General features: G+C 40.6%; 1 protein-coding gene across 3 annotated transcripts in view; it reads right to left on the minus strand.

Moving 5' to 3' along the window:
- Positions 1-27,932, minus strand: part of mgat5 (alpha-1,6-mannosylglycoprotein 6-beta-N-acetylglucosaminyltransferase) — a 209,234-nt gene that overhangs the window by 159,388 nt on the left and 21,914 nt on the right. For all 3 annotated transcript variants that reach the window (XM_060911817.1, XM_060911818.1, XM_060911819.1), the window contains one exon: positions 10,998-11,423. In XM_060911817.1, the coding sequence (XP_060767800.1) occupies positions 10,998-11,238 (241 nt within the window). In that variant the 5' untranslated portion in view covers positions 11,239-11,423. The remainder of the gene's footprint in view (positions 1-10,997; positions 11,424-27,932) is intronic.

A 27,932-nucleotide genomic window follows, 5' to 3' on the forward strand; every position in this document is an offset into this window, starting at 1 on the left:
CAGTGCAAGCAGAGAAATTTTGGTGCAAGGTGCGGGCTGCTCGAAAGTGGAGGAGGTAACGTCAGCCCCATTGCCACCTCACAATGTCTAGCTTTTGTTAAAACCTTATTCTTTTGTTATATGCCCTCAAAATTAACCCTAAGCCACGTTAAATTAATGTTTAACTAAACAATGAAATAAGCTTAGCCTAATGGGGTATTCTTGGTTGATGATTAATTGTTTGCAATATTTGCTCCCTCCCCAGACACAATGGACATAAGGAAATTCTTTATAAAGAAGCAGAAAGCAAGTCAAAATTTCCCCACAGGACAGTTTTTTTTTTTTTTTGTCACAATGGAAATGTTAGTGCAGTTAGCTGGCTAGTCAGTGTTAGGAGATGTATCAGCTAGCTTAATGTTAGCTATCATTTAATTCAAACCCAGTAGGCCTGCCTTATTGCAATGCCAAGAATGAGGTCAAGTCTGCTCTGATGATATTTATTGATTCCCTGTTGTGATTTGAAGAAATTGTTTTGTCTGGTCTTTGCCAGTTTTCTGGAAAGTAAGATGGGAAATCAGTGTATGGGGAAGGAATAGTAGAAAGGAAAGCGATGGAGAGAGATGGATGTTATTCCAGGTGGATTGTGAAGGAAAGGGGGATAAAAGTTATGAAGTGGTAGAAATTGTGGTGGCACCAATGTAAGAAGGAGTTATGTCTATAAATCTATTTGTTATACTAATCTGGAAATGTTACTGTAGTACCACCATTGCATGTAGGTTGACAAAACTGCACTTGTTCATTGTGTAAAGTTCTCTTTTATGTGTCATTACACACAGTGTAATTTTGTGTGATGAAGACTGCATGATGCCATGCCATTTTTGTTATGAGTATCACTAAATCAGAAAAAAGTAAAATGCACCCACTAAAGTCACTGTTGGTGGTGAACAAAATGCACCTGTTCATTGTGTGAAGTTATTTTTTGTGTCACCGTTGCTTGACACAGTGTGATTGTGTGTTATGAAGTTTGCATGATGCCATGTCATGCCTGGTCATTGTGTGAAATTATCAATATTCTTATTTTTAAACATATAGTTGAGTGTCACTATTGCTTGGCACAGTGGCATGTTGTGTTACATCTAAAACTAAATAAAAAAGGAAACACAAAATTAAAAGTAAAATGGACCCATGAAGTCATTGTTGGTGATAAATTGTGTCACATTCATCTCATTATCTTAGGCAGAGCGGTGGGTTTAAAAACAGGCTGATGAATATATGGACTAGTTGAATAAGGACTTATTGTTGAGTCTCTAAAATGGTCATTGAATTAAGTGACTTTTGTAGGTAAGATTAGGTGTTTAACAACCTGTTAAAAATACACCAGAATGCAGGAAAGGGCATCTAATTAATAAAAAAATTTTCTGGAGGAGGACCCCCAGACCCCCCACCAGTGTGTCCCCCCTACATTAAAAATGCTTCTGACACCCCTGGCCTAATGGTTAGAACAGCCAAGCGCTAAGAGCCATAGCATAATGGTTAAAGGCAGAACAGTGGTGTAGTGGTTAGCACTGTCACCTCACAGCAAGATTCTGGGTTCAAGCCCAGAAGCCAATGGGGGCCTTTCTGTGTGGAGTTTGCATGTTCTCCCCGTGTGTGCATGGGTTTCCTCCGGGTGCTCCCCCACAGTCCAAAGACATGCGGTGAGGTTAACATGGGGCGGCTTTGACTGAAGTGCCCTTGAGCAAGGCACCTAACCCCCAACTGCTCCCTGGGCACTGTAGCATAGCTGCCCACTGCTTTGGCTATGTGTGTGTGCTCATTGCATGCATGTGTTCACTGCTTCAGATGGGTTAAATGCAGAGAATGAATTTCACTGTGCTTGAGTGTGCATGTGACAAATAAAGGTTTCTTCTTCTTCTTCTTCTAAAGAAGCAACTTTGGGACCAAAAGGTCACTGGTTCGATTCCCTGCACCAGCAGGAATGGCTGAAGCGCCCTTGAGCAATGTACCTAACCCCCGATTGCTCTAGGGAATGTTATACCTCAGCAATTTGACAACTCCAGCTCTTTTACCAACATAAAAATACAGAAAAAGTGAGAGAAACTTCTGTCCTGAAGACTTTCCCATGTCGCATCTATGTCGACTGTTACAAAAGTGCACTGGAGACTCCTTCCTAAATAAATACTAAATAAACATCACAATCTCAACAATTATACATTTCCAAATGGCTGACATGTTCATTATACTTAAAAGTAGACTACTGGCTGTTTGAATGTGTCAGCAACAGGGATCACAGTGTGCTCTTTTACCCACCATTTCTAATTCTCATTATAGCAATTATAATTTAGTACGATTTTTAAAAATATTTTGTTGTATTTACCCTTAAAAAAAAAGTTGCGGAAGGAAATGAGCCAAAGATAGCATCTGGAGCCGTGAAAGAAACTAGAAGTCTCAAGTTTAACAGACCGTGCTGAAGAGAACAGGAGTCCCCCAGATTCGAGATAAAAATCAAACAGCTATCTTGTTACACTGATAAATTAACCAAACAACTTCCTGACAGCATGCATCAAGAAAAGGCCCAGAGAGTCAAAGACAAGGATGACATTTCCCACAGTGAATGATGTCTATTGTATTGTATGAGCATGCTTGGTAAGTTAAACATATACATGTTTAAGAAAAATAAATAAATAACCTGTTGAGATGTGCTTTTATAGGAAATTAAGTCAAGTCAAGTTAAGTTTATTTGTATAGCACTTTTAACAATAAACATTGTCGCAAAGCAGCTTTACAGAATTAAACTATGATTGGGAGGGCTGAAGTGTTTTATTCCTCTTAAAGGAACAGTCCACCGTACTTCCATAATGAAATATGCTCTTATCTGAATTGAGACGAGCTGCTCCGTACCTATCCGAGCTTTGCGCGACCTCTCAGTCAGTCAGACGCAGTCAGACGCGCTGTCACTCCTGTTAGCAATGTAGCTAGGCTCAGTATGGCCAATGGTATTTTTTTTTTTTTTTTAAAGATATTTTTTTGGGCTTTTTGCACCTTTATTGGATAGGACAGTGTAGAGACAGGAAATGAGCGGGAGAGAGAGAGACGGGAAGGGATCGGGAAATGACCTCGGGCCGGAATCGAACCCGGGTCGCCCGCATTCATGGTATGGCGCCTTAACCACCTGAGCCACGACGCCCCCAGCCAATGGTATTTTTTGGGGCTGTAGTTAGATGCGACCAAACTCTTCCGCGTTTTTCCTGTTTACATAGGTTTATATGACCAGTGATATGAAACAAGTTCAGTTACACAAATTGAAACGTAGCGATTTTCTATGCTATGGAAAGTCCGCACTATAATGACAGGCGTACTAACACCTTCTGCGCGCTTCAGCAGCGCATTGATATCTGAGCTCCGTATCAATGCGCTGCCGAAGCGCGCAGAAGGTGTTAGTACGCCTGTCATTATAGTGCGGACTTTCCATAGCATAGAAAATCGCTACGTTTCAATTTGTGTAACTGAACTTGTTTCATATCACTGGTCATATAAACCTATGTAAACAGGAAAAACGCGGAAGAGTTTGGTCGCATCTAACTACAGCCCCAAAAAATACCATTGGCCATACTGAGCCTAGCTACATTGCTAACAGGAGTGACAGCGCGTCTGACTGACTGGGAGGTCGCGCAAAGCTCGGAGAGGTACGGAGCAGCTCGTCTCAATTCAGATAAGAGCATATTTCATTATGGAGGTACGGTGGACTGTTCCTTTAAGCCACAGCGATTTGTGATTAAAATTTGAGTTATTAAAGAATGTCATACATTTACAGCACTATAACACAAGTCATAACAGGAACTAAACATTAACAGTCATTCCTTCCCGAGATTGTGTTTTTGTTCCTCTATCAAAGCCAAAAATGGAAAGTCTCTTTGAATTTCACCCACTTGATGTTGGCGTGTTCCTGCTTCTAATCAGGACTAGAATGAAATGTAAACTTTAACCGAGGCTGCATTGTGAAAGTGAAGCCAAGGTGTAACATGAAGCTCACTGTAGCATTTAAAGTAGTGCCAATAACATTGGTAACGTCAACATGAAATCAATGCCAAAACCAAAACCTTCATTTAATTTGTTTTTAGAAAATTAAAGTGAGAGCTTACTCATGAATGAATTGACCACTAAGGAAAAACTACACAAGACACTTAGCTGTCATGTTGTTGTAGAGGAAGCCATGGCCTAATAGTTAGAGATGCAGCTTTGGGACCTAAAGGTCACTGGTTCAAGTCCCTGGACCAGCAGAAATGGCTGAAGATTAACACAGGGATGAGAGTGGGTGGTCACCAAAAAAGCAGAAAACAAGATGGCGCCCGAAGCCGGGGGTCTGGGAGGGATACCCCCCCAGGAAAATTTTGAAAAATAAGGCCTTACAAACCACTTTTCCTGCAATCTGAGCTGTAGTAGATAAAAAAAATCTGTTGTCTTTTTTATATATTTACATGAAAATGTATTTCAAATCAATAGGAGTATTGTTTGAATTCAAAATAAAATCACATTCTACATTCAAGGGTATGGTTATAATTTATGATCAACAAAAATGACAAACTAAATTCACATTAAATGTAAGTTTTATTAATTATCAAAATGTTCATATATTAAATAAAATTTCTTAGGGAGAAAAGGTCAGTCACCCTGTGTCCTCATTAGTTGCATATGATTTCAAAGTCTTTTGAAATATTTAAGTTTTCAAAACTGTCAGCATTAATTCAGATTTACTGACCTTCATATACATGTTCAATGTATTAAATCAAACGAATGCTAAGTTTATGGGATAATGTCTATGTACACTTTATACAATTATTTATAGTTCACAGTCACTTCTCATTTTCATTTAATAATTTCGACGACTTCTTCAGTCTTTTGGCCAAAGACAAAAGCTTGTCAGTCCTCTCTGTTTTTTATACCAGCATCGATTTCACGCACCTTCGCTTCGTCTCGCTTGTCAATTGTATTCGTTATTTTGAGTAAAAAAGCCGATACGAAAGAGAAACGTATTTTTGAAGCGCAGCGACGATGAACATGTGCAAGTTTCGATAAAATAGAACAGATGTGGGTACTTCTGTAAGAACTGTTATGATTGGCTTTTGTTCTCTCCCACACTCTTGTAAGAACTGTTATGATTGGCTATCATGCTCTTGCCAGCGATGTTTTGGCCAATTACATTGTAGATAACACATTCTACCGCGAGACTAAAGATGGCGAAAATGTAAACATGTAACATCGTCGTACGCTTGAGTATCACGAAGGAACATACCCCAACCCCCCTCAATGAAAAAAAAAAATCTCAACGGATTTGGCATATCATCGATTTTTGCTCAGAAAAAGCGGAAATCCGCCGAAAACTCTCATCCCTGTTAACATTAGATCTGAAGATTAACATTAGATTGAACAGATTTCAAATGTTGGTACAAAAAAAGCAAGTTAAACAGACACAGTAATGATCGGTCACATAAACCTACCTCAGCCAACATGTACCAGACGTTGGACATCCTTGACACACAAGTTTGGCGAGTATTTTACCTGGCCGGATGTATGAACAGGTTTTACCCTGTTCTACAGAATGGATTTGGATGTTCACCTTTCCACAGGGTTCCTGCCGATGCTAGTCATTGACGAATATAATCCATCAGTGACGATGAGAAAATTACTAGCAGTAGTCACAGTGAAGACTGTATTAGTCATATTTATCATAAGTCATCTTTTATAGAAATCCCTCCACAAATCCCTCCATTTGCTGAAATCTAACCTCAGTGAAGAGACGGCCGGAAGCCAGAGTGCAAACAATGAGCATACGCTTGTGAACAATAAAAACTGACTACACAATGATTGCGATTGGTCAAAAGTTTGCCAATGTGAATTAATCAGCCTGGTGTGGTGGTGTAACTATCTCTGTTCGGTTCACACAATGGCGCAGTCTAAACTGATGAAGTTTTTTGGGCTTCTTCAAGCACTGAAGATGATTTAAGGGCTGAAACAGCCACGGCAGAGGCACACTCAGAGCTCTGACCATCTCTGAGCACATCAGGCAGTATCAGTCATGGAGGGGTCGGTGTAATTAAAAAAAAAAAAAAACATCACCAAAGTGAAAATGCTGTCAGCCGGCAAGCGACGGAAGTGCTCCATGTTTCCAGGGCCGTGGCGTCTTTAGATCCGGCGTCGGACGTATGACGTAAAACGACGTGCCGTTCTGTGTTTGGTTCGTAAATCGACGGCAAATTCAGATTCCTTCACTGTTGGCTGTTCAAAGACTCTTCTCGACTCTAGTTCAACTGTAAATCAAGTTTTGCGTTGAAGTAAAAGGTAAGGGGAGTCCTAATCTCTTTTGAATAATTGCCTGCTAAAATATCCCAAAGTAAGCTCAAACTAAAGAGTTTTATTTTAGCTTGATGGTGCACAGGCTGCCCAAAATCAAGTGTTTCTTATCAGAGGCTGGAGTGGAGCCCAAATTTTATATGTAATGGAGGTCTAGCTGTATCTGTACAAATATTTGAATTGTGCCAGTTTGGTTGGTATAAACCTGTATTAAGTCTACTTTGATAAGTCAGTAATTAAGAAGAAAAATGCAGACTAAGTGAAGAAAAAGTGAAGAATATATTTCTTTGACTTGATTTTTCAAGGGGAAAAAAGTGGAGAATACTTTTCAGAACCCGGGGGGATCCCTGTTTCCAGTGGGGTCCAGAGCGCATTCTGAAACAAAGGTATTTTCCTGCTTCTTAAATCACCAAGTGCCAATGAAAACTTTTACGCAACATCGTGAAGGCGTACCATTCAGGAGTCAGTGTGATTTTCAGGCCTAATACCAACACCACCAATGGTAATGCCAACATTAATACCAAAGACTAGCACTTTCAAAAATTGGTGCACACAAACATTTAAGCTTTAGAAAGTTGGACATGGCACCAAAAAGATGCCAAGCGTCTTCAAGTGTCTCCAAGATCATGAAGAGTTTTTCTCTCACCTCAAAAAACACGGTCTAAAAATCCCTCTGTGCTTTCCTTCCCCCCTGAGATCTGTCACGGCATCCGTAAGACTTTAATAATCAGCTAATCTTAGTGAGATTAACTTCAGACTGAATGGAATTCAGCAAAATAAAAGAGACTTTAATTAGACTGGTTTGGATGACGTCTTAAAACATTACAATGGTGTTAGTGGAACAAAGCAGAGCTAAAAGCTTCAAGTCAGGAAAGCAGTGGAAAGAAGTTACAAGCCTGCCATTAGGGTTACATTCCTCTAATGTAATTGGAATAAGCAAGGTTTTGTGTATTATGATTAAAAAAAAAATACAGAACACAAATCTAAAATAAAGGTCTAATCTCTAAGAATTAGGATAATGCCATGTGTCAGGTATTGGTACAGAGTGAGGTGAGCCAGGTTACTGCTTCCACTGAATGGAGCTGAACTTAAGGTGCTTGGATAATGTTACCCCCAAAAACATGAACATTCTCAGCAGAAAACTCTAGACTTTTGACATTCTCCCAAGGCAGATGAAAGTTGAGCGCACAGGGTGGGGACCTTTCACGGATCACCAGCAGAATAAAGCGTTCTGGGCAGCAAGGTAAAAAGCATGTGGTTGATGGAACTGTAAATGAAGGCTGCAGCTTGGATTAATAGATGACTTGCAATCATGTAATCAAAATGTGCTACGTCGTGAGCGTCCGACATTATGGTGGATATACAAAGCAACTAGGATGGTAGCCGCTGAAAGCGGGTCTGTAAACAATGCTGAATTTTCTCAGCATTACCACAATTTGAATGATCGAGCGAAGATTCAATACAAAGAGAAGATAGACGTGTGTGGTTTTGAGACATATTATTTTAAAAAGTCAGACTTTTCTGAAGATAAGATGCTTCGAGTATGAATACAGGTCATTTCGTCCAAATCCTTTTTCATACGCACCATCAATTTTATATTTCAGGTATTTGTTCAAAAAAAAAAAAAAAAAGGAGGAATTCTCAATGGAATTTGACTGAAGCAAAACACGTTTTTGTAAAGCAAATGAGTGTCATAGTATGCGCACTTCGACACTAAAGAGTGTACTAAGGGGCAGTAACCACGTAGGCCACTTGCTGACCCTGGGATGAGTTAACTAACTGGTCATTGCAGGCTGCTCGCTTGCATGCCTATGTTTCCGGCCGGATCATATTAAATCTTCAGGGTGTGGAGCAGCACTCTTGCGAATCTTCGTTCGCGAATCGCAGGCCGAGGCGCGGTCCTACCGACCCGAGACCATGTTCTTTCAAAGAGGGAGGTGCCTCTAAAATTTGGCTTCGCTGTGAGCTCTGTTGGCAGAATTATTCATTTTTAAAGCGGGCTGGATCATGTTAAATCCTTAGGCGCCGAGCAGCACACTCATGGGATTTTGTTCGTGAATATCGGAATACCTGAAATATAAAATAATTGATAGTGCGTAAGAAAAAGGCTTTGGACGAAATGGTCATTGGACGAAGTGCCCTGATCCCCTCATCTCCTCTCCGTACTAAGCCTCAGAGTTTCCTTATGTTCCACTTATGTTAACTATATATCTGCAAACCATTTAATTTATGCAAATTTGTTAATTTTATCTCTTATTTGTAGTTTATTTCTTATATATATATATATATATATATATATATATATATATATATATATATATATATATATTCTTTTCTGTATACTTAGTACTTTTGCACTACTCCTTCACTGCCTTATCTTTTTCTCTTTATATATTTTGCTGCTGCAACAATGTAAATTTCCCCTTGTGGGATAATAAAAGGCTATCTTATCTTCCTCGTCCCAAAACACAGATGGAATTCTAAAAAAAATCGGAACGTGCTATGGTCACGAGTACTGTTGTGACCACAAATATATACATCACAAAGATATGGCAAAACTAAAAGAATGCTTAAAGCAGTGGAAAAACGAAGAGAGTTGCGCACGCGTGACTATGTTTTATATGGAATGTCGCTTGACCCCGCATTTGCATCTCCACCAACATGGCCGACATCTGGGTTTCTATTTTGCTTTGACGTCACTGGCAAGTCAAGGATAATGACAGAGTATGGACTCTCAAAAAGGATCAATATTGCTTGCACTGTGAAAGTTAGAACTTTTTCTAGACAATATGAAAAATCATGCTCTGGAAACAGACACAGTACATGCAGCAAGTTTCTTCACCAGACTAAAATTTTAGTAAACATTACCCATCTGGCTCAGACAATATTTGCTTGTCTAACCAGTTTCAAAAATGTTCTGCCTTGAGGTGCGTAAAAAAACCCCACTGCTGTTCTTTTCCAACTTGGAGCACCCCTACACCGAGTATAGTGTTTGGAATAGAAGAAAAAACACTGACTGAAAGACTGTTCTTGATCCAAGGCGAGTTCGCTGACTATATACAGTGCAGTGTGTAACTAATTGGACCGTGCCAGTAAACAGCTCCCCAGGAGGCTGGAATATCATGAATTAATTATAGCCAAAGCATTAGGATGGCCAAAATCCACTGTTTGGGGTGTTTTTATTCAGAAAAAAGGCTAGTTCAGCAAGAGGAAATAACCTGGATGACCGGGGGGGGGGGGGGGGGGGGGGGTGTCTAACAACACTTAACTAAAGAATAGTTCTCTAGTCCTACAGTCCACATCCTAAACTTCAACTTTCAGGCTAATAACACAACCAACACCATTGTCCTTGTCCTCTCTTAGATCTAGCTGTGCTGCGTGCTGGCCACGCCCCTAACTCATCAGAACTATCATATAGCTGCGTTTTTTTAGTCTTAGCTTTTCTTACTGTGGCAGCGGGGGCGTGATCAAGCGTCAGTCTGTGACCGGAGGGCGGAGTCAGGGAAGGTAAGTGGCAGAATCACTACACCTGATGTCAATTAACCTGTGTTTGTGTGTCTTCCCAGCGACCACACCCGATATAAGGAGAGAGAGAGCAGAGGAAGAGAGCTCTCTCCCCAACCAGACGGCTGATGTGTGTGCACGTGTCTGAGTGTCTGGGAGAGTGAAAACGCTGAAAAGTGTTAATACTGAGTTTTTGGAAACTCAGTTCTGGCCTGCTGTACTTCTGTGCTAGAGCCCTGCACTCCCGCAGGACCCGATGCAAAGCAGTGCGGCGCGGGACAAATTTTGAAAGCTCATTGTGGGCGCGGGCGGGAGGGGGAGTGCACAATGCGGGAGCGGGCGGGAGAGGTGATAAGCTGCAGTCCTGCTAACTAAAAACGTGTTTAAAATTAAATTTATAAATTATTAATTTATGTCTATCATATATAATTTGTGCTGGATATTTTATTTGGCATTAATAAAAACATTTTAAGATGCCTAAATTTGCGGATGTGGTCTAATCTCACGTACGTTTCCGATTCCTTTCCGCTCTTCCGTGTTTGAGATCTCCGATCATGGCAGAAGAGCAGAGCTCCTCTAGTGAAGCTCACAGTGTTTCAGAAGTAAGTGCTGCTTTAAATGTGAGGAGTGACATATAAGCGATGTGCAATGTACAATATTCTTAATATCCACTGTAGATTTTGGTAGGTGTGTTGGGTATCTCTGTAAAGCCTCAGCTGCGCATGCCGCCTGGCAACGCGCACCCTCGCTACGTGCGCTAGGTGAAGGATCGGTCAGTGGAGAGCTCAGCTAAGCTCAGCATGTTTAATTCCCCAAGCCAATGACAAGAACTTTCGTGAGAAATAACGCGAACGTCTGCATCATACGGGATTTGCGGGCGGGAGCGGGACAAAATATGGCAGGCGCGGGCGGGACTGAAAATCATAATTCTTTGCAGGAGCGGGACTGCACAATGCGGGAGCGGGACTGAAAAGTCTGTCCTGCGCAGACCTCTATTCTGTGCTCCACCCACCCGTGCAAAGTTCTACACTTACCTTCTTGAACATTGGATTTCTCATTAATACATCACCTTGAGATGGACTTAGTGTGACATGAGCTCAGAAGTAAAATAATAAAAAAATGTCACTTAATATAAGAAAAAAAAATAAAGATTGGCGTCTCACCGTATGCAGTCATGGTCCCCACGTAAGGTCCGTCCATCACGCCCTGGTTCTCCTCAGCCAGAGCTTTGATGTAGCGCTTGCTCAGGTCAAGGATCTGCATGCGTAGCTGGGCACTGCTCTCATGTGTCGTCCTTTGCTGGATGGTGAAATGCAGCAGCATCATGCCCCAGATGAAGCCGAAACTCACTAGGAAGAAGCCTAGCTTCTGGGACGATAGCTTCCATAAGTATATGGAGGCCATTTTTGGGCGTTTGTGTATAGGCAGAGTTCAGGATCGGTTGAGTTTCATGGTTGATACTTGTGTGATTAAGGACTGGGTCTTCTCCACCTAACAAGACTCTTCCCGTACATAGCCCATCCCTTTTTGCTTGTCAATCAAGTGGAGAGATGCGTCCACTCTGGATGATCCATAGTGATGGTGATGCACTAAAAGAGAGAAAAAAAAAGGCTGATCAGATTCCAGAAGAACTAACCACGACTATCAAAAGATGCACGGTAAAACTACAAACAGAGCCATGGTCTTGAACAGTTTAGGACTGGATACCATTGAATTGAAGAAGAGAACTCAATCTATACAGCAAAAAAAAAAAAAAAATCACTAATGTGTACCAAATGTGCCTCACTGAGGGCCAAAAATTTACCACGTCCTTTCCAGCAGAAACCTATGGTATACTGCCACAAATTATGTTTAATTTATACCTGTAAAATTGTTCTCACTAATCTTCAACGGCAAAAAAGTTACATACATTCAAGTTACGGCATTATCAGGGGCCTACGGACACTACGTTTTGCCATATTACTTTGTATTTGTGATAAAGCTTTCTTTTTCTCTCCTCCTGTGTAAAGACCACAAGTGGAGGCCATCCACATTGGATCTGCTTTAATATCAACAGATCTTCATTTAAGGTACGTGAATCTTTTCATCATGGTACACCTTCTGCCTGTTCAGTGTGCTGAGTGCAGGATGTTTAGTCATTCTTCCTCCATCGCTAGCGATAGCTTTATTAGCTTTATTTGGGATAAGTGCAGATTAGTTAGCTCTCTGACGGAGAAGATTACAGTGCTAGAAGCGTGTGTCCAGGCTTTAGAGCAGGTTAGTAAGCGTGAGAACAGTGTAGTTTCTGTAGGGGAAAGTCTGGATGCCCTAGGTGGAGTTAGTAATCCCCCAACTCCAGCATTAGAGCCCTTACAGCGGGGCGAATGGGTGACGGCTTGGCAGCATAAGCGTAGAGCCAAAGCTACCGCTGAGGCTCGCCCACGGGAGCACCACTCCTCTCCGCGTCACGTGCCAAACAGGTTTGCTCTCCTTAGTGATGCACCCGCTGAGAAACCTGAAAGAGCTCTGGTTATAGGGGACTCTATCATACGGCATGTGAAATTAGCTCAGCCTTTAGGGGCACCAGCAGCTTTAGTCAGGTGTATACCGGGAGCCAGGGTGTCGGACATAGCAGGTAATCTTAGGGTCCTAGGCAAGCACAGGTTCTCAAAGATAGTTATCCATGCAGGAGCTAATGATATACGCCTTCGTCAGTCTGAGGTTACTAAGAGTAACTTTGTAGAGGTGTTTAAATTAGCGAAGGCGATGTCCGATGCTGTAGTATGCTCTGGCCCCATCCCAATGCGGCGTGGTGATGTAGCTTACAGCAGGTTATGGTAACTGAACTGCTGGCTGTCCAGGTGGTGCTCTGAAAACAGTGTGGGCTTTATAGATAATTGGGCTAATTTTGAGGGCACTGCTGGCCTGTTAGGGCGGGACGGTATCCATCCCACTCGGGAAGGTGCTGCTCTCATTTCCTGCAGCATAGGTCATAGTCTCAGAACAGGCCTAGTTAATTTCTGACAATCCAGAGCCAAGGCCAGGGAGCAGGCGAACAGGCTAAACCAACTGTCTGCTAGCTGCACAGAGTCGTCACTCAGGGTCCACTACATCGAGACTGTGTCTGTTCCCCGAGCTCAACAAAAAGGTAGAAATTTTCAGAGAGTTTGTTCCAGTAACCTAATCAGTATAAAATTAGATCATACTGACTGTACAGCTGCTGCCAGCACCTTTGATCTAAAGGTGGGGCTATTAAATATTAGATCTCTTACATCTAAAGCGCTAATGGTTAATGAACTCATTACTGATCAGGAGTTTAATGTACTTTGTTTAACTGAAACATGGATTAAGCCAAATGAATATATAGCATTAAATGAAGCGAGTCCTCCTGGATACAGTTATATACACACCAGCCTCGTCTAACTGGCAGAGGAGGCGTTGCGGTTATTCATAACGATTATCTAGGTGTAACACAAAAACCTGGTTATAAATTTAATACATTCGAAGTTCTTCATACTCATATAATGTATGTAGCCTCGAAAAATAAGTCTACCCAGTTAATTCCATTGCTTATTATTTACAGGCCCCCGGGGCCATATTCTGAGTTTCTTTCTGAATTTGCAGATTTTATCTCAGATCTGGTTATTTCCTTAGACAAAGCTTTAGTTGACGGAGATTTTAATATTCACTTCGATAACCCAGAAGACCCTTTAAAAACAGCGTTTGTGTCCATCTTAGATTCAGTCGGGATTAAGCAGAATGTTATAGGACCGACCCATAATGGTGGTCACACCCTTGATCTAATACTAACATTCAGATTAAACGGAGACAATATAGTCATACTTCCACAGTCTGAAGTTATCTCAGATCATTATCTCATCTCATTCAAACTATGTCTGAGTAATAATATATGCACCTCACCACGCTACTGTATTAAACGTACTTTCACGTCAACACAGAGCTTTATAAATGATCTCCCAGAGTTGTCAACTTTGATTGGGTCACTGTCAGCCCCTGCAGAACTTGATCAGGCAACTGAATGCTTAGAGTCAACATTCCGCCATACTCTAGATAATGTAGCTCCTCTAAAAAGGAAAATGGTCAGAGACAAAAAATTAGCACCCTGGTATAATGATGACACTCGCACATTAAAACAGACCACTCGAAAATTGGAACGTAAATGGCGTCAAACAAAATTGGTAGTGTTCAAATTAGCTTGGAAGGAGAGCTTCCTGAAGTATAGAAAAGCTCTTAGTGCTGCGAGATCAACATATTTCTCCTCCCTAATAGAAGATAACAAAAATAATCCTATATTCCTATTTAATACTGTAGCAAAATTAACCAGGAATAAGTCCACTATCGACACATGCACACCTGCAGTATGTAGTAGCAACGACTTCATGAATTTTTTTAATGACAAAATTGAGAATATCTGACAAAAAATTCAAACTACTAATTTAAGGTCAGACAATGAAAGTGACCTTATAGTTAACTATATAACTGTATCAGATCATCAGTTAGAATGTTTTACTCCCCTTAAAGAAACTGAATTACTTTCATTAATCTCTACATCAAAAGCCTCAACTTGCGTACTAGATCCCTTACCTACACATCTATTCAAACAGGTAATGCCTGGAGTAATTGAACCGCTTCTAAAAATAATAAATTCTTCTCTTACGATTGGCTATGTACCCAAATCCTTTAAACTAGCAGTTATCAAACCCCTGATTAAAAAACCTGACCTTGATCCCTGTCAGCTGTCCAATTATCGGCCAATATCAAACCTCCCCTTTATCTCCAAGATCCTTGAAAAAGCTGTGGCACAGCAGTTATGCTCATATTCACAGAGGAATAATATCCATGAAATGTATCAGTCAGGATTTAGACCTCATCATAGCACAGAAACAGCTTTGGTTAAAGTAGTAAACGACCTACTGTTGGCGTCTGATCAGGGCTGTGTCTCGCTACTTGTGTTGCTTGACCTTAGTGCAGCATTTGATACCATTGATCATTCCATTCTTCTGGATAGACTAGAAAATGTTGTGGGAGTTAAGGGAATGGCCCTCTCCTGGCTCAGGTCTTATCTAACTGATTGTTATCAGTATGTTGATATAAATGGTGATATTTCTAGGCGTACCGAGGTAAAGTTTGGTGTTCCACAAGGTTCTGTCTTGGGTCCACTGCTTTTTTCTCTATATATGTTACCTCTGGGCGATATTATTCATAAACATTGTATTAGTTTCCACTGTTATGCTGATGACACACAGTTGTATGTCTCTGCAAAACCTGACGAGAGACACCAGCTTAATAGAATTGAGGAATGTGTTAAGGACATTAGACACTGGATGCTTATTAGGGCCCGAGCCCTATGGGCGAAGGCCCTATTGTTCTTGTAAGAGTTCACTATTATTATTCTTCCGTCTTCTTCTTCTTCTTCTTCTTCCGTCGTCTTCTTTATTTTTCTCCGCTGTTGGGCCATTTTCGGGGCGCTTGCCATGGGCGAAAACGCACGAAATTTGGCACCAGTTCCGAGAATTGCCACCGCTACTCAGAACCAGAAGCCCAAACTTGGCCGGGGCTCAGGGCCTCTATAGCGCCCCCTAAGTCGTTGTGATTTTGGCCTCCCGCATTACGGTGCCTGGGTGCCATGTAGTTTGTAGTAGTGGCATGCCATTTGGTAGGCATATGTATCTCACTAAGCCGGACAAAAATGTAATGCCAATGCATTAGCCACGCCCAACAGGAAGTGAGGTAATTTCACTTTTGTGCGAAATGCATGGCCACGAAGACGGCGCAACTCCTCCTAGACCGTTCATAGGAATGTCACCAAAATTGATACACATCATCTACAGACATGCCTGACAAAAGTTTCTAAATACGTTTCACGTAGGATCAACCGTTCAGAAGTTATACGTCAATCAATTTTCGATGCAAAATTTTACATGCTTAAAAATTCATAAATCTTCTGATTGCTCAAAACTGCTCATTCTTCACACGCAAATCACTCATTGGGCTTCTGACATGTTACCCAATTTCTGTGATATTTCGCCACTGGGGGCGCTATTTCTGGGCAACAATTCCAATCTTTCCTCAAATTTGGTCAAACTTCACGGCCACCCTCTTACTACCTCCCATGTCATGTATACCACGTTTTGGAAATTTTCGTCCATGGGGGGGCGCTGTTTTTGGCTGACGCAATTGCTCCAAAACGGGTTTTTGGTAAATAATTCCATAATGCTTTTCCTTCACACCACTACCTTGTGATAGTACATTGCTGTTGTAGACACTTATTTTTCCAACTCATAATCGCTCATGTACAGCATAGCGCCACCTACTGACATGGGAAAAACCAAAAAATTTATTCTTCAAAAATCTATATCTCATCTTCTATTTACTCAATTGTCATCAAACTACATACGCAAACTCTTCATAGCTCACCTGACGTCTACGCCAAATTTTGTGCACTTTCGCCCCTGGGGGTGCTGGTTATGGCAAAAATGATATTGCAGCTTCTGATTTGTCAAACTTGCCAAGCAAACTCTTTACAAGACCCTTATTGGGGCGCTTGCCATGGTCGACAACGCACGAAATTTGGCTCCTTTTTCTTAGACTGCCACCGCTACTGAGAACCAGAAGCCCAGATCCAGGCGGGCCTCAGGGCCTCTATAGCGCCCCCTAACTCGTTGTGATTTTGGCCTCCCGCATTAAGGTGCCTGGTTGCCATGTAGTTTGTAGTACTGGCATGCCATTTGGTACGCATATGTATCTCACTAAGCCGGACAAAAATGTAATGCCAATGCATTAGCCACGCCCAACAGGAAGTGAGGTAATTTCACTTTTGTGTGAGGTGCATGGCCACGAAGACGGCGCAACTCCTCCTAGACCGTTCATAGGAATGTCACCAAAATTGATACACATCATCTACAGACATGGCTGACAAAAGTTACTCAATAGGTTTCACGTAGCATAAACCGTTCAGAAGTTATACGTCAATCAATTTTCAATGCAACATTTTACATGCTTAAAAATTCATAACAAATCTTCTACTTGCTCAAAACTGCTCATACTTCACACGCAGATCAATCATTGGGCTTCTGACATGTTACCCACTTTCTGTGATATTTCGCCACTGGGGGCGCTATTTTTGGGCAAAAATTCCAATCTTTCCTCAAATTTGGTCAAACTTCACGGCCACCCTCTTACTCCCTCCCATGTCATGTATACCACGTTTTGGAAATTTTCGTCCATGGGGGGGCGCTGTTTTTGGCCGACGCAATTGCTCCAATACTGGCTTTTGGTAAATAATTCCATAATGCTTTTCCTTCACACCACTACCTTGTGCTAGTGCGTTGCTGTTGTAGACACTTACTTCTCCAACTCATAATCGCTCATGTACGGCATAGCGCCACCTACTGACATGGGAAAAACCAAAACTTTTATTCTTCAAAAATCTATATCTCATCTTCTATTTACTCAATTGTCATCAAACTTCATACGCAAACTCTTCATAGCTCACCTGACATGTACGCCAAATTTTGTGCACTTTCGCCCCTGGGGGTGCTGGTTATGGCAGAAATGATATTGCAGCTTCTGATTTGTCAAACTTGGCAAGCAAACTCTTTACAAGACCCTTATTGGGGCGCTATTATTATTAGGGCCCGAGCACCGTTCAGTGCGAGACCCTATCGTTGCCATGTGTCCAATTCTGTGCTTTGTCGCCATTGCGGGAGTAATGTCTCTTGCCGAAGAAGCTGTTGAAGGTATTTCGCGGGGACGCATGCCCCCGCCCCCCTTGGCCGCTGGCGCGAGGGCCCGTCGAGGCCGCTTGCGGCTTTAATTAGTTTCCTTCTGCTTAACTCTGACAAGACTGAAGTACTTGTGCTAGGACCACATACAGCTAGAAGTAAGTTTTCTGATTACACAGTGACTCTGGATGGCCTTTCTGTTTCTTCACGTGCAGCAGTAAAAGACCTCGGAGTGATTATTGACCCCAGTCTTTCATTCGAAACTCACATTGATAACATCACCCGGATAGCTTTCTTTCATCTCAGAAATATTGCAAAGATAAGAAATTTAATGTCATTGCGTGACGCAGAAAAACTAGTCCATGCTTTCGTTTCCTCCAGGTTGGATTATTGTAATGCCTTACTGTCTGGATGTTCCAATAAGTGCATAAACAAGCTCCAGTTAGTTCAAAATGCAGCAGCAAGAGTCCTTACTAGAGCTAGAAAATATGACCACATCACCCCTGTCTTATCCACACTGCATTGGCTCCCAATCAAATTTCGTATTGACTATAAAATACTACGATTGACCTTTAAAGCACTAAATGGTCTCGCACCACAGTACCTGAGTGAACTTCTGCTCCTCTATGATCCGCCACACCTACTTAGATCAAAAGGTGCAGGCTATCTGCTGGTACCTCGTATAGTGAAGGCTACATCAGGGGGCAGAGCCTTTTCTTACAAAGCCCCACAGTTATGGAACAGCCTTCCAAGTAATGTTCGGGAATCAGACACAGTCTCAGCATTTAAGTCTAGGCTGAAAACATATCTGTTTAGTCAAGCCTTTTGTTAATGGTGTTTATGAGGTAAAGGTGTAGATCTAGAGGGTCCTCAGACATAGAGTGTTTTGGTAAACTGGGATGTATGGATGCTGTCAGTCCCCACTCGCTTGCTCACTCGAGTTTGTTGACGGTGTAGTGGCTGGCTGCTTTATGTCCTGGGGCTCCCTCATGCCTGTGTTACCTTCTGGCTCTCTCCTTTTAGTTATGCTGTCATAGTTAGTTGCCGGAGTCCCTGTTTGTACTCGGTGCAATATGTATACTGCTCCTACTTATTCAGGTGACATTGGGCATACCTAACAACCTGTGTTTTCTTTCCCTCCCCCTCCCACCCCAAATCTGTCCCTCTGAGTTACATGGAGTCAACAGGAAATCTTTTGGTGGAGAGGGTGGAGACCTCGACTGGCTATCGTAGCCTGCAGGAAATCGGCCGTCAGACTTTCTGTCGCATGTCCCAGACCCGGTGAAATGTAACTGAATTGTCTTGGCCAGCCCCAAGGGTCCCATCTGCATCTCATCATTGCTGAGGAGTGTGCTCCCATCACCCAATCAAGCATCCAGCCAGAACAGGTCATGATATATTTTTTACCATATTAACATGCCATTGTTGTGTGTTATGTCTGATGTAAAGACTCTCGTCTCTGCGAGCCTACCACACAAATTTAATACTTGTCATTTTTAGGGCATACCTAACAACATGCGTTTTCTTTCTCTCTCTCTTCCCCCCCCCCCCCCCCCCAATCTGTCCCTCTGAGTTACATGTTGGTCCTGGGATTGAGATGCTGGCCTCTTCTGCCCCTCGGACCTGCTTGGTCCATCCTGGTGCCCTGTGTCTGGTCGGAGTTATATCACACCGCTCCTGTGAAGGACGGCCCCATGAAGACAGTTGAGGGTTATACCTGGAGGATGTTCTGGACTCTTACAGTAATGCTTTTATGGCTGAGGACTACAGTTGTCTTGCTAACTTTAGGACTGCAGTTATCATGAACAGTTTTGCACTCAAGTTTCCATCAATGAAGAGTTTAGAACATCAACGAAACTGACTTCTTGTTAAAACTGTTAATATTATAGTCAGGCTGTCTGTTGTTGCCCAAATGAGGATGGGTTCCCTTTTGAGTCTGGTTCCTCTCGAGGTTTCTTCCTCATGTCGTCTGAGGGAGTTTTTCCTTGCCACTGTCGCCACAGGCTTGCTCATTGGGGATAGATTAGGGATAAAATTAGCTCATGTTTTAAGTCGCTCAAATTCTGTAAAGCTGCTTTGCGACAACATTTATTGTTAAAAGCGCTATACAAATAAACTTGACTTGACTTGATAAAGAAATGTTATAAATATACGTGTAAGGACAAAAATTATTGACAGAAATTGATTTGGTATGTAAAATCAGAGAACAACAATATCTTCCCCATTACTGAAAAGACTGCTCTCTGCTAATATACAGTGGTGCTTGAAAGTTTGTGAACCCTTTAGAATTTTCTATATTTCTGCATAAATATGACCTAAAACATCAGGTTTTCACACAAGTCCTAAAAGGAGATAAAGAGAACCCAGTCAAACAAATGAGACAAAAGTATTATACTTGGTCATTTATTTACTGAGAAAAATGATCCAATATTACATATCTGTGAGTGGCAAAAGTATGTGAACCTTTCCTTTCACTATGTGGTGTGACCCACTTGTGCAGCAATAACTGCAACTAAACGTTTCCGGTAACTGTTGATCAGTCCTGCACACCGGCTTGGAGGAATTTTAGCCCATTCCTCCGTACAAAACAGCTTCAACTCTGGGATGTTGGTGGGTTTCCTCACATGAACTGCTCGCTTCAGGTCCTTCCACAACAACATTTCGATTGGATTAAGGTCAGGACATTGACTCGGCCATTCCAAAACATTAACTTTATTCTTCTTTAACTATTCTTTGGTAGAATGACTTGTGTGCTTAGGGTCATTGTCTTGCTGCATGACCCACCTTCTTTTGAGATTCAGTTCATGGACAGATGTCCTGACATTTTCCTTTAGAATTCACTGGTATAATTCAGAATTCATTGTTCCATCAATGATGGCAAGCCATCCTGGCCCAGATGCAGCAAAACAGGCCTAAACCATGATACTACCACCACCATGTTTCACAGATGGGATAAGGTTCTTATGCTGGAATGCAGTGTTTTCCTTTCTCCAAACACAATGCTTCTCATTTAAACCAAAAAGTTCTATATTGGTCTCATCCATCCACAAAACATTTTTTCAATAGCCTTCTGGCTTGTCCATGTGATCTTTAGCAAACTGCAGACAAGCAGCAACATTCTTTTTGGAGAGCAGTGGCTTTCTCCTTGCAACCCTGCCATGCACACCATTGTTGTTAAGTGTTCTCCTGATGGTGGACTCATGAACATTAGCCAATGTGAGAGAGGCCTTCAGTTGCTTAGAAGTTACCCTGGGGTCCTTTGTGACCTCGCCGACTATTACACACCTTGCTCTTGGAGTGATCTTTGTTGGTCGACCACTCCTGGAGAGGGTAACAATGGTCCTGAATTTCCTCCATTTGTACACAATCTGTCTGACTGTGGATTGGTGGAGTCCAAACTCTTTCGAGATGGTTTTGTAACCTTTTCCAGCCTGATGAGCATCAACAACGCTTTTTCTGAGGTCCTCAGAAATCTCCTTTGTTCGTGCCATGATACACTTCCACAAACATGTGTTGTGAAGATCAGACTTTGATAGATCCCTGTTCTTTAAATAAAACAGGGTGCCCACTCATACCTGATTGTCATCCCATTGATTGAAAACACCTGACTCTAATTTAACCTTCAAATTAACTGCTAATCCTAGAGGTTCACATACTTTTGCCACTCACAGATATGTAATATTGGATCATTTTCCTCAAGAAATAAATGACCAAGTATAATATTTTAGTCTCATTTGTTTAACTGGGTTCTCTTTATCTACTTTTAGGACTTGTGTGAAAATCTGATGATGCTTTAGGTCATATTTATGCAGAAATATAGAAAATTCTAAAGGGTTCACAAACTTTCAAGCACCACTGTATGTACTGAAACAAAAAAAAAAAGGGTCATATAAACTCTTCCTTGTAAAAAGCCGGTAAACCACTGAAACACCTGAAATTTGTCATTAATGTACATTTGTCTTATCATTTACATCTCTACAAAGATATTTAAATTTATATTCCAATCTAGTTGAATTCAAAGAATGATTTTTTTGGTTTGAAGAATATTACTGCGAAGGGGCTACGGACACTACAGTTACAACTCCCAACTATTTTGAATTGTTTCCCAAGCATTTATTAGCTTATAAAGGATGCTTTTCATCTTCTGATTAATTAACAATGTTTAGGTCTACAATTTTTAAAAGCAATACTATCCCAATACTTCGTTGTAACTCTAGCAAGATCAGAATTCTTGGCATGTGGTGTTTTGAACTGTAATTAAATCTTCCAAATATCATGAAAAAAGTTCCTTGTGTATTTGTTTCTGTGTCACATACAGAGAAAATGAATGATTTTTCCTGATTACTTCAGTAAGTTGCCTATAGCTTTTTATGTAATTGACTCTTTGCATGAGAGAACATGGGGCCTACAGACACTACAGGTGAGTTAATTGTCCTGCATTTTGTAATTCAGCAAGACATTCCAAGTACCATATAGACATACTGTATTGCTACTAAAGACCCTTCATAGTTATTGTACTGAGCTCATTGTATGTCTCTCAGCATTGTGTACGGGGGGGGCGCTACGGACACTACGGAGATTTTGAATCATACCTCATTATTTTGAATCATACCTCAGTAGTATTAGGAAGTTATATTGTGAACATGTTTGTTTTTTCCCCCCATCTGGATACTTTGTAGATGAGAAATTCATTATAAGCTAGATATTAAATGCAAATTTGACACTGTGAGCTTGATAAATTTGACAGAAAATATCTCAATAGTAAATCTGTCACACTGCAGATGTTTCATGTGTGGTCCAACAAGACGTATATTTTGCAACAAAATGGTGTACTTCAGCCTGAAAGATGAAGAAATATGATATGATACACAAACAGTCCATCCAATAAGTTGAAATCATATTATATTACATTACAGATATATAACTTTCCTCATTGAAAAAAATGAGACAAAAAAAAAAAAATCCATGAAATTGTTGCAATTTTGACCCACATTCATTGCCGTCAAATTTTTATTATTAAAGACATCAATGTGCGGTTTTTGACATTTTGGGGTCCTTGCTGTACTTTACCTGAAAACACTACAGTTATTCTGTTTCTATAATTCTGAAATGTGTGCATAACATTGTCAAACAAGAAATGGCTCACATTAGTGATTTTCTGCCGATAGAAAGCTCTACCCAGAAACACACCCACAGACAACCTCCACTTGATATTTACATGCCAAGATTCCCAAAGCCAAGCACAATTTTATCCTAATAGAAGTAGCACATCTATTAGAAACTCCTAAAACATTTGCAAATATTAGTGAGCACAGCACATCATAAAGAATAAAGAAGGTCATGGTATCCCCCCAACCTATGCAAACAAGATGTGTGTGCTTTAAGTCCCTAAGCAAATTTACAAAACAAGAAATGTCCGCTCAGGATGGATGATGCAACATTAGGTTTCTGTGTAAAATGTCTTTCAGTTTGTGGAACTGGGTTGCAATTGGTGGTTCAGCCATCAATGCTCAATATATACCCAACTCTACGCCATCCATCAATGGAATGGTGGTACCACCACTGGACCACCAATGAACAGATACCATTTGTGTGGTGGATCTCGGCATAGCACTGACAGTGATGGGTTTTAAAAATGTGGAAAAAGGAACAAACATCATCTGACTACTAAATTGGTCAATGCATGTACTATATATGGGGGAATAAAACTTGAGAATTGACCAAGAAACTGCAAAAATGTCTTCCGACTATATAGAATGGTTATTTCTTCCATAAGACTAAAAATCTGCCATGGCTAACAATCTGAACAATATCACAATCGGAAGCATATGTTCTTTTGTGTCCTTGTGAAATGCCAAACTGTTCACAAAAGGTCATACAATACTGCTATCACTGTGCAGGAATCGAGTGCTGCTATCGTCAGCAGGGATCCATAGGTTTTAAATAGCTCCACTGTGGTCCCTCATGACTTATTTACCAGTCAGTGAAGGACAGTTGTTGGCAGGGTGCTGATGGGCAACACACATAAACCTACACTAATGATTGATGCCAAAAAGCCAGCCAGATGGCATCTGAATGATAACCAAACAAGCAAACTCCAAAGCTTTGTAACTGTTGAGGGGTTCTGTGTCAGGAAGTGGAGGAAGAATGCTCAGGAAATAGACCTAGAAAAGTCAGCATAATATGTAATGCTGAGTTAGTGGCATGGCATTTATAGGTCCAGTAACAAGCAATAAGTCATGTGAATTACAAATCATGTGCAATTGTCAGAGCCCGTTTCCATTGCGTATCCCACAGGCAGGTTGAAAAATCTTCAAACATCATTAACTGTATTATTGCTCAGAATAAGGGAACATGAGGGAGTAAATATATGTGAATATCAGAATTCAAAAAATAGCCAGTGTACTTCAGTATAGAAAGTGGCTGGATGGAATAAAAGTTAAGTATAATACACCAAGTTTCCAGAGAACTTTCATCGGCTTGCAAGAAAATCGCTTCTGGAGCGGTACGACGGAAAAGTAGCACAGGGGTTATTTAACATGGTTGATGATCGTCTGAAACGTCCTGTTGCTTTTATTCCATCCAATACACGCATATAACAATTACCATCTAAAATTACTGAGATATATCCATCCCTCGCTTCGAGTTTTACAGAAACTGTTTACTGAGGAAAAAAATGACAGCATTCTAACACAAGAAAGAAGATATTTTAAAATGTTCTGAGGGGAAATCTGGTCCTACAACACCTCTCCTCTCAAAACTGGCATTAAAACCTGTCTTTAAAACCACATCTGGCATTGCAAGCTAAGGCTTCTGAAAAAAAGTGACTGCCTCAAGCATGTAACCACTTGCCATTCAGAAATGCTTGATGTGAAATGTGCTAATCTGAGAAATGCATTCATGCTATAGAATGTAGAAATCAATGTAACAGCATGAAAATGGGAAGAAAGTGAAATCTGAGTGTTTACAAAGAAAGTCGCAAAACTGTGTGGTGACAGTCAAGGTATCACCATCATTTTCAATTACAGCTGGAAGAAAAAACAGGAATTACGTGAACATGTGGATGTTTTCTTCATGGTGCTGATCACCAGAACGTACATCAGTTATTTTGCCAGAGAGGAGGCACACCGGAGCATTTCAGCTCGTTAGCTAGCTATGACAGAAAGCCTTAAGCCTGGCTAAATCACCTAGCTCAACTTTCACTCTAGTTTTTGGCTCAGCCTTTGAAGGCACCCGTCTGTATGTTTTTGTTTAACCGAGCTTGAGTTTAAGAATGTAATTGGCGTGCCAGCCTCAGGTAGCAATTCTACAGTTGTGGTATGGCACCACTGTGTACTGACTATGTAAGTGCCATGTTACATAACCTCAGTTCGCGATGTAATCCTTCGTGGCTGAGCGGTGTCCAGGAAAGGAGCAGATTTTGCAAAATCGGTTCCAATCCCGGCATCGAAACCTAGCAAAGTGGGGTTTTTTGTTTTGTTTCTTAAATATATCTAGCTAGGAAAAGAGGTAAAATTGCTGTATTTTTGCTCTAGAAATTTCTCACAGGTCAGAGGCAACTTGAAAGTCTTTTAGCTTTTTAGCCAACTACCACAGTGGATCACTAAAACTGGCTAAATCACCTAGCTAAAGTTTTCGCTTTGGGTTTTAAACATCTAGCTGGGAAAAGAACAAAAATTGCTATATTTTTCCTCTAGAAATGTCTCAACTTGAAGGTATTTTAACTTTTTAACTAGCTACCATGGCTGAGCCCTAATATCAGCTAGCTAAATTAACTAGCTAGCATTTCGCTCAGATTGCCAAATGCATCTCTGACACACTCCTCATGAGAAGAGTGATGTGACATCATACTATGTTCCTGGGGGTCCATATCAGTGAGGACTGATAATGTTCACAGAACACGGCACAGCTCGCTAAGAAATCACGACAGAGGCTGTACTTTACTGTCTATTATCATTTTCTATATTTTCTGCTAGAGCACCCTTGAAGAGCATGCAAAACTAAGACTCTCACTGCAAAATGAACTGTGGAATGCTCCCACAGTTCATTAGTAAACTGAACACAAACTCATAATAATGACACTTAAAGAAAGCCTAAAGAAAAAAGGAAGTCATAATTTACTCAAAAAAAAAAACCACCACCCCAAATACCACTAAAAGGGCATTCGGTAGCGTGCATATCGCTGCCAAGCTACATATTATGAACATCAAAATCAAATTACTTGAAACTAGGATAATAATAAAGCTTCCCTGGTGAAAAACCTCACAGGATTTTTAAGGATCCATGAGGATTGTCAAAGATCCTTAAAGATAAGGATCTTTATAGGATCCTTAAAGGATCTTAGAAAGATCTTCATATGCAAAATCATTTGTAAAGATCCTCAAGTATTTGGCAAAGATCTTTGCAAGGATCCTTTAAGATCCTCAAGAATTCAGCAAGGATCTTTCAAAGATATTAGAAGGATCCTTCTAAGGATCTTGTTAACATCTTTGCTAGGATCCTTGAGGATTTGATCAGGATCTTTGTCAAGATCTTTACAAGGATCCTGCAGAATCCTCAAGGATTCAACAAGGATCTTTCAAAGATATTAGAAGGATCCTTCTAAGGATCTTGTTAAGCTCTTTGCTCGGATCTCTGAGGATGTGATCAGGATCTTTTAAGGATCTTTGTCAAAATCTTCACAAGATCTTTGCAAAGTTCCTCCAAGATCCTCAAAGATTTAACAAGGATCCTTTTCAGGAGCTTATAAAGATCTTAACTGGAATCCTCAAGGATTTAATCAGGATCGTCTAAGGATCCTTGTCAAGGTCTTTACGAGAGCTTTGTGAGGATCCTTTAAGATCCCCGAGGATCTAATGAGGGTCTTTCAAATTTTTTTTTTTAAATGATCCTAGTTCAACGGCAAGGATGGAAATAGATTGAAACTTTTATAATTATGATTCATAAGAACTGGATAAGAATACTGGATAAGGAATCCTGAATAGGCAACATCTTAAAAGGATCTTTGAAAGAATCTTTCATGATTTTCAAGGTTTCAAAAGATCTTGAAAGGATCTTAAGGATTTCATTAAGTTCTTTTTCGGATATTTTCAAGATCTTCACAAGACCTTTGCACACATCTCAAGATCAAGAAAGCAGCAAAAATCATGTCTATGGTACATGGATCTTATAAAATACAGTAGAACTTCTCTGAAGTGAACATTCGGATGCAGTAATGCTTTCCATAACTGGAGCTGTTTGCTTTTGGGGGCATATTCTCATGAGTGATGGCCTAAAAATGCAAAGTTAGCCTCTCACAGGAACTAGAAAACAATAAGATTTGTATAAATACAAAACAAACTCTGAAATATTGCACAGTAAAATCATTTTGCGATTTCGATTGATTAATACTGAGGCTAATGAAACTTCTTTTCAGGCATTCCCTTAAAAACAAAACCATAACCTCCATCTATTTTGGGAATGGCTGCTAACTGCAACGTGACAAAAGGCTTGACATGCTCGTCATAAGTAACTCTTAAATGTCTACTGATGAGTGACAGTCTTAAGAGCTTAAACTGTATTTTGAAAAATCTGCTACATTTCAGAGTCTTAAAAGGTTAACATTTAAAATTCATTCCAAGCACATTTGCCAGAATTCTCCAAAGATCATTTCAAGGTTCTTTCAAGATCCTCCTTCAAAGGACTAAAGAAATAAGTATTTTGAAAGGTGGGAATTAATCAATCTTGTTTGATCTACAGTGTGATAATGATTGTCATGTAATTATTTGTAATAAATTAAAAAGTGTTCATTGTTCTATTTGAGCACAGTATTTTTTTTTTATAAAAACCATTATTAATACATTATCTTTAGGTACTGATACACTTGTACATGTTGGAATGAGTAAGACCTTGGAATTCAATAGACTTTGCACCGAACTAGCTGAAGGCATAAACATCAAGAGAGTTGTCACTGAATGACTCACAAGAGGTGAGTGTGATCTAGAGACACCATTAGAATTAACAATAACTAATTTTTCAAGACATTTTAAAGGATTTCACTGCTCATGCATAGTAACACAGTTTTAAAGCTTGCACGCATGGTTATAATAAACCATTGTATGTAATTTTCTCTAGTATTTTCTGAAAACTTGTCATCTGGTGATTTTTCATCACTCTTAAACTTTTCTCTCAAGTACGACTAGTACATCGACCTCAGTCAGGCAAAATAGCGGACTCTCCACTCCTCTCTGTCCATCATTAGGGTCCTCAATTCAATGGTGTTGACCACTCCAGCATCTTCTTTGAGGACATCCACCACTGTTTTGAGTGGCCACCCAGGGCCTCTTCTGCCATGTGTGGGCTCCCATAATACTATTACAGATACTGGGATCTCTG

Source organism: Neoarius graeffei, chromosome 27 (assembly GCF_027579695.1).
Source record: "Neoarius graeffei isolate fNeoGra1 chromosome 27, fNeoGra1.pri, whole genome shotgun sequence".
Taxonomy (NCBI): Eukaryota; Metazoa; Chordata; class Actinopteri; order Siluriformes; family Ariidae; genus Neoarius; species Neoarius graeffei.